Genomic DNA, 13,139 nt, shown 5'->3' with positions numbered 1-13,139 from the left:
GAGAGAGAGAGAGAGAGAGAGGAGAGAGAGAATCCAAGGGCCGCATCCCACTGAATCTTTCCTGGATTCCTTGCATCCTTTCTCCTCAACTCCTTCTCAAAGTCTCCAATACGGTTGAGATAGAGGTGGCGAGAGAGGGATGCAAGGAATCCTGGAAATAACAATTGTGACGGAGCCAAAGTTAACTATGCTAGCCTAATACAAGAAATGTGGAAGAGAGGAGACCAACAAGAAGAGTGTGTGTTGCAGCGCCGTCGAGTCGAGAGGTGAAACAAACAGGATGTAACTACCTGCTAAAAATTAGCCTTGAAAATAACCAACCATTACACCCAAATACACACACATAACACACACACACACACACACACATAACAAACACACACCCAAACACACACACATAACACACACATAACACACACACACATAACAAACACACACCCAAACACACACACAGGTCATAAGTCCTGACTAGGTTCGAGCAGTAGCTCTTTGTGAGAGAGGAGGGAGGGAGACAGCAAGAGACTTATTTTGAAAACTTATTTTGATCATTTATACAAGACAAATCCCACACAAAAAAAGACTTATAACCTATTTTAAATTCACACAAAAAAAAATGGAACATCGCTGAATCGGTCATTAATAAAAAACACCAAAATCCATTAGATCCACAACTACATGAAAAGCTCAAATCTATAAAACCAAAGACGGCTTGTGGTCTAGATCAGAAATTAGATGCTTAAAAACAGCACAAGGTGCATAACTTCATAAAATGTACGAACGCAGAAACAAGTGTGCAATGAAAAATATATATATATATTTTTGCCACGTCGAGGTGTGAGACAAGGCTGCAGTTTGAGTCCAAACCTTTTCAACATTTGTATATAAATTAGCAGACATGTTGGACAATTCTGCAGGCCCAGGACTATTTGACACAGAGGTAAAATACTATATGCTGGTTCTTCTATCACCAACCAAAAAAGGTATTCAACAGAATCTTAATATTATAGAGCAATATTGCTATAATTGGGACCCGAGAGTAAATGTAAAAAAAAAAAAATTTAAACAAATCTAAATTCACGATTTTCCCGAAAAAATATTAAACAGTTGCCAGGAAGAGAAAAATAAATTCAGCTTGAACAACATCACAGTTGAACACAAGGCCCTGTTTCTATTTCTTATTTCCTATTTCCTTATTTCCTATTTCCTTATTTCCTATTTCCTTATTTCCTATTTCCGGGTTTCCTATTTCCGGGTTTCTTATTTCCTATTTCCTTATTTCCTTATTTCCTATTTCCTGGTTTCCTATTTCCTGGTTTCCTATTTCCTTATTTCCTTATTTCCTATTTCCGGGTTTCCTATTTCCGGGTTTCTTATTTCCTATTTCCTTATTTCCTTATTTCCTATTTCCTGGTTTCCTATTTCCTTATTTCCTTATTTCCTATTTCCTTATTTTCATCCCGTGAATGAGAGGGATTTGGAGCAACATTCTATCACACTTATTAAAGAAACATTTCCATCCAGTCTGAGGTGATTCATCTTCTGATGTCCAGAAGCTCTTTTCAGTCATGGTAACAGCAACATTATTGTACAAAATAAGTTACAAACAATGTGAAGAAGAAGAAAAGCACACACAAAAATAACACAATAGGAGCCCGTTAAAATAACACAATAGGAGCCCGTAAAATAACACAATAGGAGCCCGTAAAATAACACAATAGGAGCCCGTAAAATAACACAATAGGAGCCCGTAAAATAACACAATAGGAGCCCGTAAAATGGCAGCCATCTTATTTCCGGAGCCATTCTCCAATCTAATTAATTATCCTCTGTGTGTTTATAAGTCTGTTTGTGTTTGTGTTTACTGTGTTTGTTGAGTGACTAGGTATGTTTGTGTGTTTATTTGGTGTGTGACTAGGTGATTGTATGTTTGTGTGTATTTTGCCAAGTAATTTGTGAGTGGGTGTGGCTGTGGCTGTGGGTGTGTGTGGGTGTGGCTGTGGGTGTGTGAGTGTGTGTGTGTGTGTGTGTGTGTGTGTGTGTGTGTGTGTGTGTGTGTGTGAGTGCGGGTGTGTGTGTGTGTGTGTGTGTGTGTGTGTGTGTGTGTGTGTGTGTGTGTGTGTGTGTGTGTGTGTGAGTGCGGGTGTGTGTGCGTGTGAGTGTGAGTGTGAGTGTGTGTGTGTGTGTGTGTGTGTGTGTGTGTGTGTGTGTGTGTGAGTGGTAAGTTTGACAAGCCCCCATGTTGTCCTAACTCGGCCTCAAACCCAAAAGACGGAAAACACACATGGAACCCCTAGGTGTGTGTGTGTGTGTGTGTGTGTGTGCCACAGTAAACCTCTGTATGCCCTCTAGTACTCTCTGTCCACTCTAGCAGTCGTGAGGGCTGCCCTGTTAGCCGCTGTCGGTGTGTTTGTGTGTGTGTGTGAGTGTGACTGTGAGTGTGAGTGTGTGTGAGAGTGTGTGTGTGAGTGTGAGTGTGTGTGTGTGTGCGTCTGTTAGGAGTTTCCCTTGGCTTAGAGCACAGATCTAGGATCAGCTTTCCCAACCCAAATCCTAACCTCAACCACTAAATCCTAACCTCAACCATTAAATCCTAACCTCAACCACTAAATCCTAACCTCAACCACTAAATCCTAACCTCAACCACTAAATCCTAACCTTAAGCGCTAAATCCTAACCTCGACCTCAAAACCCCAACCTCAACCGCTAAATTCTAACCTCGACCTCTAAACCCTAACCTCGTTCTCTAAACCCCAACCTTGACCTCTAAACCCCAACCTCGACCTCTAAACCCCAACCCTAACCCTAACCTCGACCTCTAAACCCCAATCTCGACCTCTAAAACCTAACCTAGACCTCTAAACACTAACTGCGACCTCTAATGGAACTACTGTAAAACAGACCTCTCCACACAGTGGAAGGGCACATTCCAATATGGAAATAGATTCCTCATTGTCTCCTTTCCCCCTGCATTGGCACTGAGGTCCCAGTGAGAGGTTTGATATTGGGCTGTTACTCTATTTCATGTGAAACACTTTGGTCTCTCTCTCTCTCTCTGTCTCTCTCTGTCTCTGTCTCTCTCTGTCTCTCTCTGTCTCTCTCTGTCTCTGTCTCTCTCTCTCTGTCTCTCTCTGTCTCTCTGTCTCTCTGTCTCTCTCTGTCTCTCTCTCTCTCTCTCTGTCTCTCTCTGTCTCTCTGTCTCTGTCTGTCTCTGTCTGTCTCTCTCTGTCTCTGTCTCTCTCTCTCTGTCTCTCTCTGTCTCTCTCTCTCTCTCTGTCTCTCTCTGTCTCTGTCTCTCTCTCTCTGTCTCTCTCTGTCTCTCTCTGTCTCTCTCTGTCTCTCTGTCTCTCTGTCGCTCTCTGTCTCTCTCTGTCTCTCTGTCTCTCTGTCGCTCTCTGTCGCTCTCTGTCGCTCTCTGTCTCTCTCTCTCTCTGTCTCTCTGTCTCTGTCTCCGTCTCTCTCTCTCTCTCTGTCTCTGTCTCTGTCTCTGTCTGTCTGTCGCTCTCTGTCGCTCTCTGTCTCTCTCTGTCTCTCTGTCTCTGTCTCTCTCTCTCTCTGTCTCTCTGTCACTCTCTGTCACTCTCTGTCTCTCTCTGTCTCTGTCTCTGTCTCTGTCTCTGTCTCTGTCTCTCTCTCTCTCTCTCTCTGTCTCTGTCTCTGTCTCTGTCTCTGTCTCTCTCTCTCTCTCTGTCTCTGTCTCTGTCTCTGTCTCTGTCTCTCTGTCGCTCTCTGTCGCTCTCTGTCTCTCTCTGTCTCTCTGTCTCTGTCTCTCTCTCTCTCTGTCTCTCTGTCACTCTCTGTCACTCTCTGTCTCTCTCTGTCTCTGTCTCTGTCTCTGTCTCTGTCTCTCCCTCCTTCTTCCAACCCATATCCTTTCTGTTATTAAATTCCAGATTAGCTATTAGACGCACATTAGGAGGTGATCGAGGGCAGGTGCAGTATGTATGTGTTTCAGTGTGTGTATCAGAGTGTGTGTTTCTGTGTGTGTGTTATCAGACTGTGTGTTATCAGAGTGTTTGTGCTTTGGGCAATAGGGGTGCAATGTTGAGAGCTAAAGAGTTCAATCAGAGATTGATGTTTTGCTCGACGTGAAACTTTCTCACACAGTTTACATCAGTTTTCTGTTTGTCTGTGGATCCCTCTTTCAAACTCTGCCTCCTTTCACAAACATTACATCATATCCCTCCCTGGGTCTGTTTAAGACTGGATCCTTATAGAGCGGCAACCGTTCAGGGCTACGTCTGTTTAAGACGGGATCCTTAGGCCTGCAGCCGTAAGACGTGTTAATCAGCTAGTGAGCCAATCGCTCGTCCCTGAACCCATAACCCCGCCTTCGTAGGCAACAACACCCGGTCGGGATTGGTCACTTGCTGTTCCTTGAAGTTTGACTATTGCCTTTCAGCGAGAGTAAAGAAGACAGGGGAGATGGATGTAAACCTAAATCGATGTTTCCTAACAGCACCCCCCCCCCCTCCTTTCCTTTTTCATCATTCAGGGGTCGGCGTTCCACGCATCGCGGAGGCAAAAGTACGGCAACGTCTTCAAGACCCACCTTTTGGGACGCCCCCTGATCCGGGTCACCGGTGCGGAGAATGTCCGGAAGGTTCTAATGGGAGAGCACACATTGGTCAGCGTGGACTGGCCTCAGAGCACCTCGACCCTACTGGGACCCAACTCACTGGCTAACTCTATAGGAGATATACACCGCAAGAGACGAAAGGTAATTCACACGCACACGCACACGCACACACGCACACGCGCACGCACACACGCACATACACACACACACACGCACGCACACACGCACGCACACACGCACACACGCACACACACGCACACACACACACACACATCCAGGTATAGAATGAGGCTCCTTGTGCATCAGAGAGCAGTCAGACTAATCGCAGGTCATTATAGGGGCTTGTGTACAGGGGGCCTCCAGGACCCCCAGAGCCAGGGGAGCATGGCCCAGATTACACCCCACTGACCCCCTCACCCTCCCTGGGTACAGCGGTGGTAACATGAGCCCTTCCCTGGAGGAATCAAGAGATACACACAGAACCACTCTGTTTCTAGATGGGACAATGACTGGGGAGAGGGTGGGTTTGGGCAGGGGGTGTGTGTGTGTGTGTGGGCGCCCAGGGGATAAGAGGATAATGAGGAGAGAGTAAAAGTGTAATTTCCTGTAATGGGCCTGGCACTGAACAGACACAGAGAGAGAGGTGAGGGGGAGAGAGAGAGAGAGTACGGAGGGGGAGGGGGACGAGGTAGAGAGAGAGGTAGAGAGAGAGAGTGAAGGGGAGAGGCGGAGAGAGACAGGTGAGGGGCGAGGTAGAGAGAGGTGAGGGAGAGAGAGAGAGTGAGGGGGAGAGGTAGAGAGAGGTGAGGGAGAGAGAGAGAGTGAGAGGTAAAGAGAGGTGAGGGAGAGAGAGAGTGAGGGGGAGAGGTAGAGAGAGAGAGAGAGGTAAGGTGAGGGGGAGAGAGAGACAGCTGAGGGGGGAGAGAGAGAGGTGAGGGGGAGAGGGAGAGAGAGAGGAGGGGGTAAGGAGAGAAAGTGGGGAGAGGACAGATAGGCAATCAGGAGAGAGGGAGACGGTGAGGCTGGAGAGGTATTCACTCTCTCTGCTTTCACTCTTTCTCTCGTTCTTTTCTCTGTCTGGGTAGATAAGGGGTTGGATAGGTGGAAGCCATTCCGTTCTCACGGTTTGTCCAAAGAGACTGTCCCACTCTCAGATAAACACACACACACACACACACACACACACACACACACACACACACACACACACACACACACACACACACACACACACACACACACACACACACACACACACACACACACACACACACACACACACACACAAGCCACAGTGGTTGCTCTGGTTGGTCATCTCGTGATTGGCTGCAGGTTCTTTAGTTGCCAGGGAAACATAATTGTTATTATGAATGTAATTAATGCTGAGAGGTGGAGGGTTAAAAAGAAACATTGACTTTTTTTTTAAAGGGCGGGAAAGACGTGGGAGTGTAGACTGTAGTGAGAGACAGAGAGAGACAGAGAGAGAGAGAGAGACAGAGAGAGACAGAGAGAGAGAGAGACAGAGACAGACAGACAGGGAGTGATGACTGGAGGGATGGAGGGATGACTGGAGGGGTGGAGGGATGACTGGAGGGGTGGAGGGATGACTGGAGGGATGACTGGAGGGATGACTGGAGGATGGAGGGATGACTGGAGGGATGACTGGAGGGATGGAGGGGTGACTGGAGCGATGGAGGGATGACTGGAGGGATGGAGGGATGACTGGAGGGATGGAGGGATGACTGGAGGGATGGAGGGATGACTGGAGGGATGGAGGGATGACTGGAGGGGTGGAGGGATGACTGGAGGGATGGAGGGATAACTGGAGGGGTGGAAGGATGACTGGAGGGGTGGAGGGATGACTGGAGGGATGGAGGGATGACTGGAGGGATGGAGGGATGACTGGAGGGATGGAGGGATGACTGGAGGGGTGGAGGGATGACTGGAGGGATGGAGGGATGACTGGAGGGATGGATGGATGACTGGAGGGGTGGAGGGATGACTGGAGGGATGGAGGGATGACTGGAGGGGTGGAGGGATGACTGGAGGGATGGAGGGATGACTGGAGGGATGGAGGGATGATTGGAGGGGTGGAGGGATGACTGGAGGGATGGAGGGATGACTGGAGGGATGGAGGGATGACTGGAGGGGTGGAGGGATGACTGGAGGGATGACTGGAGGGATGACTGGAGCGATGACTGGAGGGATGGAGGGGTGACTGGAGGGATGACTGGAGGGATGGAAGGATGACTGGAGGGGTGGAGGGATGACTGGAGGGATGGAGGGATGACTGGAAGGATGGAGGGATGACTGGAGGGGTGGAGGGATGACTGGAGGGATGGAGGGATGACTGGAGGGATGGAGGGATGACTGGAGGGGTGGAGAGATGACTGGAGGATGGAGGGATGACTGGAGGGATGACTGGAGGGATGGAGGGATGACTGGAGGGGTGAGGGATGACTGGAGGGATGGAGGGATGACTGGAGGGGTGGAGGGATGACTGGAGGGATGACTGGAGGGATGGAGGGATGACTGGAGGGATGGAGGGGTGACTGGAGGGGTGGAGGGATGACTGGAGGGATGGTGGGGTGGAGGAATGACTGGAGGGATGACTGGAGGGATGGAGGGATGACTGGAGGGATGGAAGGATGACTGGAGGGATGGAGGGATGACTGGACAGATGGAGGGATGACTGGAGGGGTGGAGGGATGACTGGAGGGATGGAGGGATAACTGGAGTGGAGGGATGACTGGAGTGGAGGGATGGAGGGATGACTGGAGGGATGGAGGGATGACTGGAGGGATGACTGGAGGGATGGAGGGATGACTGGAGTGGAGGGATGGAGGGATGACTGGAGGGGTGGAGGGATGACTGGAGGGATGACTGGATTGGAAGGGATGGAGGGATGACTGGAGGGATGGAGGGATGACTGGAGGGATGACTGGAGTGGAGGGATGGAGGGATGACTGGAGTGGAGGGATGGAGGGATGACTGGAGGGATGACTGGAGTGAAGGGATGGAGGGATGACTGGAGGGATGGAGGGATGACTGGAGTGGAGGGATGACTGGCACAGTTCTCTTTTGGCCATCATTACATTACAACCGTTGAGATATAGACAGGGCTGGACATTACAAGTTATTAAAACCTTTTCCATTGACATTATTGTTCCATTCTATTTTAGATACTGATCTTGGGTCAGTTTTGTGTTTCAGCCTCAAGTAGTTCTAACTTCTTAACATCGTCTGTTATCTCTCACCCACTCCCTTCCTCCCTGCCTCCCACTGTCCCTCCCTCCCTCTTTCCCTCCCTCCCTCTTTCCCTCGTTCTTAGCCATGAATACCACACGAGCTCTGAAGACTATTGTTCATTCATACAGAGAGATGGAGGGAGGGAGAAATAGAGGGAGGGAATGAGGGAAGGAAAGTAGGAGAGAGAGAAATAAGGGGTTGAGTGAGGAGGGAAGGTGGGGGTAGGGGATGGAGGAGAGGGAGAGAAAGAGAGAGAGAGGGAGAGACAGAGAGAGGGAGAAAGAGAGAGTGAGATGAGTGAGTGAGTTACAGATTGGAAGCAGCATGAAGGCGAAAGAGGAGAGTAATAGGGAGAGACAATGATATGAGAGAGAGAGGAAGGGAGAGAGAGACAAATATATGAGAGAGAGGGGCAGGGAGAGAGAGAGAGACAAAGATATCAAAGATATGAGAGAGAGGGGCAGGGAGAGAGAGACAATGATATGAGAGAGAGGGGCAGGGAGAGAGAGACAAAGATATGAGAGAGAGGGGGAGGGAGAGAGAGAGAGACAAAGATATGAGAGAGATGGGCAGGGAGAGAGACAATGATATGAGAGAGAGAGGGGCAGGGAGAGAGAGACAATGATACGAGAGAGAGAGGGGCAGGGAGAGAGACAATGATATGAGAGAGGGGCAGGGAGAGAGACAATGATACGAGAGAGAGAGGGGCAGGGAGAGAGACAATGATATGAGAGAGGGGCAGGGAGAGAGACAGTGATATGAGAGGGGCAGGGAGAGAGACAATGATACGAGAGAGAGAGGGGCAGGGAGAGAGAGACAATGATATGAGAGAGAGAGGGGCAGGGAGAGAGACAATGATATGAGAGGGGCAGGGAGAGAGACAATGATATGAGAGAGAGAGGGGCAGGGAGAGAGACAATGATATGAGAGAGAGAGGGGCAGGGAGAGAGGACAATGATATGAGAGAGGGGCAGGGAGAGAGACAGTGATATGAGAGAGGGGCAGGGAGAGAGACAATGATATGAGAGAGGGGCAGGGAGAGAGACAGTGATATGAGAGAGAGGCAGGGAGAGAGACAATGATATGAGAGAGGGGCAGGGAGAGAGACAGTGATATGAGAGAGGGGCAGGGAGAGAGACAGTGATATGAGAGAGGGGCAGGGAGAGAGACAGTGATATGAGAGAGGGGCAGGGAGAGAGACAGTGATATGAGAGAGGGGCAGTGAGAGAGAGACAATGATATGAGAGAGAGAGGAAGGGAGAGAGAGACAACAATATGACTGGCACCCTATTCCCTATATAGTGCACAATTTTTTTTACCAGGGTCTTATGAGTCAGCCTAAGGGCCCTGGTCTAAAGTAGGGCACTACGTAGGGAATAGGGTGCCAGGCCTGGTCTAAAGTACGGCACTACGTAGGGAATAGGGTACCAGTCCTGGTCTAAAATAGTGCACTATATAGGGAATAGGGTACCAGTCCTGGTCTAACGTAGTGCACTATATAGGGAATAGGGTACCAGTCCTGGTCTAAAATAGTGCACTATATAGGGAATAGGGTACCAGTCCTGGTCTAACGTAGTGCACTATATAGGGAATAGGGTGCCAGTCCTGGTCTAAAGTAGTGCACTATATAGGGAATAGGGGCCATTTGGGAGTCTCCTAAGAAAGGTACTGGGGTTGCCAGGAAAATCCTAACCTTCGTTTACTCTGCACACACATGAGCACTCACGCAATCACGCACACGTGCATGCAAGCACACACACACACACACACACACACACACACACACACACACACACACACACACACACACACACACACACACACACACACACACACACACCACACACACACACACACACACACACACAACACACAGCTACTGCTGACTTCAAGGGAAAGTAGAATGAATAGAATGTGTTAATGCTGGGAGAGGAGAGAGGGGGGGAGAGAGAGAGAGAGATTAAGGGAGGGAGAGAGAGGGGGGACAGAGAGATAGAGAGGGAGATTAAGGGAGGGAGAGAGAGAGAGTGGGGGAGAGAGAGGGGGGAGAGAGAGAGAGAGGGAGATTAAGGGAGGGAGAGAGAGAGAGGGGGGAGAGATAGGGAGGGAGATTAAGGGAGGGAGAGAGAGAGAGGGGGAGAGAGAGAGAGAGATAGGGAGGGAGAGAGAGAGAGGGGGGAGAGAGAGAGATAGAGAGGGAGATTAAGGGAGGGAGCGAGAGAGAGGGGGGAGAGAGAGGGAGATTAAGGGAGGGAGAGGAGAGAGAGGGGGGAGAGAGAGGGGGGAGAGAGAGAGAATAGAGAGGAAGATTAAGGGAGGGAGAGAGAGAGAGGGGGAGAGAGAGAGACGGGGAGATTAAGGGAGGGAGAGAGAGAGAGGGGGGAGAGAGAGGAGGCAGATGGAGAGGAAGGGAGGGAGAGACAGAGAGAGAGAGGATGGGGTTGATAGTAGGTTGTCTCTGTCCACTCTACAACATAACATTGACATAATGAGAGATTTTCCCAAGTCAAAGGACAAAGAAGTAAAGAACGGAGTAGAACAAACCTTAGCTGTGCAGATCTTTAAAATTATCAACACATTCTTATAATACATGATCCTAGAGTAGAGAGGCTTTGAACGATGACTCAGGGGATTGTGGATTTGTAGTATTGGTGCCGAATGTGACAGCTGTGTCTGAAGGAGTAGAAACGTTGTTGTGAGATGTTTTCTCTGGACATGGTGTTTTGAGAATAGTTACATTATGCAGGTGAGATGTAGTCAGGTCAAGGTGAGGAAGAGGTCTGTGGTCAGGTCAAGGTGAGGAAGAGGTCTGTGGTCAGGTCAAGGTGAGGAAGAGGTCTGTGGTCAGGTCAAGGTGAGGAAGAGGTCTGTGGTCAGGTCAAGGTGAGGAAGAGGTCTGTGGTCAGGTCAAGGTGAGGAAGAGGTCTGTGGTCAGGTCAAGGTGAGGAAGAGGTCTGTGGTCAGGTCAAGGTGAGGAAGAGGTCTGTGGTCAGGTCAAGGTGAGGAAGAGGTCTGTGGTCAGGTCAAGGTGAGGAAGAGGTCTGTAGTCAGGTCAAGGTGAGGAAGAGGTCTGTGGTCAGGTCAAGGTGAGGAAGAGGTCTGTGGTCAGGTCAAGGTGAGGAAGAGGTCTGTAGTCAGGTCAAGGTGAGGAAGAGGTCTGTAGTCAGGTCAAGGTGAGGAAGAGGTCTGTAGTCAGGTCAAGGTGAGGAAGAGGTCTGTGGTCAGGTCGAGGTGAGGAAGAGGTCTGTGGTCAGGTCAAGGTGAGGAAGGGTTTGTGGTTGTGGTCAGGTCAAGGTGAGGAAGAGGTCTGTGGTCAGGTCAAGGTGAGGAAGAGGTCTGTGGTCAGGTCAAGGTGAGGAAGAGGTTTGAGGTTGTGGTCAGGTCAAGGTGAGGAAGAGGTCTGTGGTCAGGTCAAGGTGAGGAAGAGGTCTGTAGTCTGGTCAAGGTGAGGAAGAGGTCTGTAGTCAGGTCAAGGTGAGGAAGAGGTCTGTGGTCAGGTCGAGGTGAGGAAGAGGTCTGTGGTCAGGTCAAGGTGAGGAAGAGGTTTGTGGTTGTGGTCAGGTCAAGGTGAGGAAGAGGTCTGTGGTCAGGTCAAGGTGAGGAAGAGGTCTGTGGTCAGGTCAAGGTGAGGAGGAGGGTTGTGGTCAGGTCAAGGTGAGGAAGAGGTCTGTGGTCAGGTCAAGGTGAGGAAGAGGTTTGTGGTTGTGGTCAGGTCAAGGTGAGGAAGAGGTCTGTGGTCAGGTCAAGGTGAGGAAGAGGTCTGTGGTCAGGTCAAGGTGAGGAAGAGGTTTGTGGTTGTGGTCAGGTCAAGGTGAGGAAGAGGTCTGTCGTTGTGGTCAGGTTAAGGTGAGGAAGAGGTCTGTCGTTGTGGTCAGGTCAAGGTGAGGAAGAGGTCTGTCGTTGTGGTCAGGTCAAGGTGAGGAAGAGGTTTGTGGTCAGGTCAAGGTGAGGAAGAGGTTTGTGTTTGTGGTCAGGTCAGGTCAAGGTGAGGAAGAAGTTTGTGGTCAGGTCAAGGTGAGGAAGAGGTTGTGGTAAGGTCCAAGGTGAGGAAGAGGGTTGTGGTCAGGTCAAGGTGAGGAAGAGGGTTGTGGTCAGGTCAAGGTGAGGAAGAGGGTTGTGGTTGTGGTCAGGTCAAGGTGAGGAAGAGGTCTGTGGTCAGGTCAAGGTGAGGAAGAGTGTTGTGGTTATGGTGAAGAAATGGTTCTAACCCTTACACCTCTCTCCTCTCCCCTCGCTTCTCCCCTGTCTCCTCTCTCTCTCTCTCTCTCTCTCTCTCTCTCTCTCTCTCTCTCGTCTCCTCTCCCTCTTCCTACCTCTCTCTCTCTCTCTCTCTCTCTCTCTCTCTCTCTCTCTCTCTCTCTCTCTCTCTCTCCCTCTTCCTACCTCTCTCTCTCTCTCTCTCTCTCTCACTCCCCCTCCCCCTCTCCTCCAGGTCTTTTCCAAGGTATTCAGTCATGAGGCTCTGCAGTCCTACCTCCCTAAGATCCAGCAGGTGATCCAGGAGTCACTGAGGCTGTGGAGCTCCAACCCAGAACCCATCAACGTCTACAGGTGACTTCTAAAACCCACTCCAGCTAGAAGAGCCCCCCCCCCACCTACACACACACACAACAGAGCAAGCAGAACCTGAAGCAGTAGTGCCGGTGGTTAGGAGAAACTCCCTTGGAAGGAGGAAACCTGGAGAGGAACCCTGCTTGTTTATAGATACCATCCTCCGTCTGAATACCTTCCTGGACTCTCACTGATTGGTTGACTGATTGGTTGACTGATTGGCTGACTGATTGGTTGACTGATTGGCTGGACTGATTGGCTGACTTGATTGGCTGACTGATTGGCTGACTGATTGTTAACTGATTGGTTGACTGATTGGTTGACTGATTGGCTGACTGATTGGTTGACTGATTTGGCTTGACTGAGTGATTGACTGATTGGTTGACTGAGTGATTGACTGATTGGTTGACTGGCTGACTGATTGGTGACTGATTGGTTGACTGATTGGTTGACTGATTGGGTTGACTGAGTGATTGACTGATTGGTTGGACTGATTGGTGACTGATTAATTGACTGCTTCCCCAGGGAATCCCAGAGGCTGTCGTTCACATGGCAGTGGGGTGTGGTTGGGGTTCAGGGTCTTCAGCCCTACATAAAGGCTACATAGGGCTACGTAGGGTTGCTATGTCTGGTTATTAACCCCCCCCCCCTCTCTCTCTCTCCCTCCCTCCCCAGGGAATCCCAGAGGCTGTCGTTCCACATGGCAGTGAGGGTACTGCTGGGGTTCAGAGTAGCAGACGAGGAGATGAGACATCTGTTCAAC

General features: G+C 49.9%; 1 protein-coding gene across 1 annotated transcript in view; it reads left to right on the top strand.

The window, feature by feature from the left end:
* The window catches only part of LOC109885013 (cytochrome P450 26B1), a 29,276-nt gene that overhangs the window by 9,370 nt on the left and 6,767 nt on the right, over nt 1–13,139 (top strand). The window contains exons 2-4 of the mRNA XM_031793062.1: nt 4,493–4,717; nt 12,258–12,376; nt 13,052–13,139. Coding sequence (XP_031648922.1) covers nt 4,493–4,717; nt 12,258–12,376; nt 13,052–13,139 — 432 coding nt within the window. The remainder of the gene's footprint in view (nt 1–4,492; nt 4,718–12,257; nt 12,377–13,051) is intronic.

Source organism: Oncorhynchus kisutch, linkage group LG16 (assembly GCF_002021735.2).
Source record: "Oncorhynchus kisutch isolate 150728-3 linkage group LG16, Okis_V2, whole genome shotgun sequence".
NCBI classification, from domain to species: Eukaryota; Metazoa; Chordata; class Actinopteri; order Salmoniformes; family Salmonidae; genus Oncorhynchus; species Oncorhynchus kisutch.
This window is presented reverse-complemented; position numbering and strand designations above follow the sequence as displayed.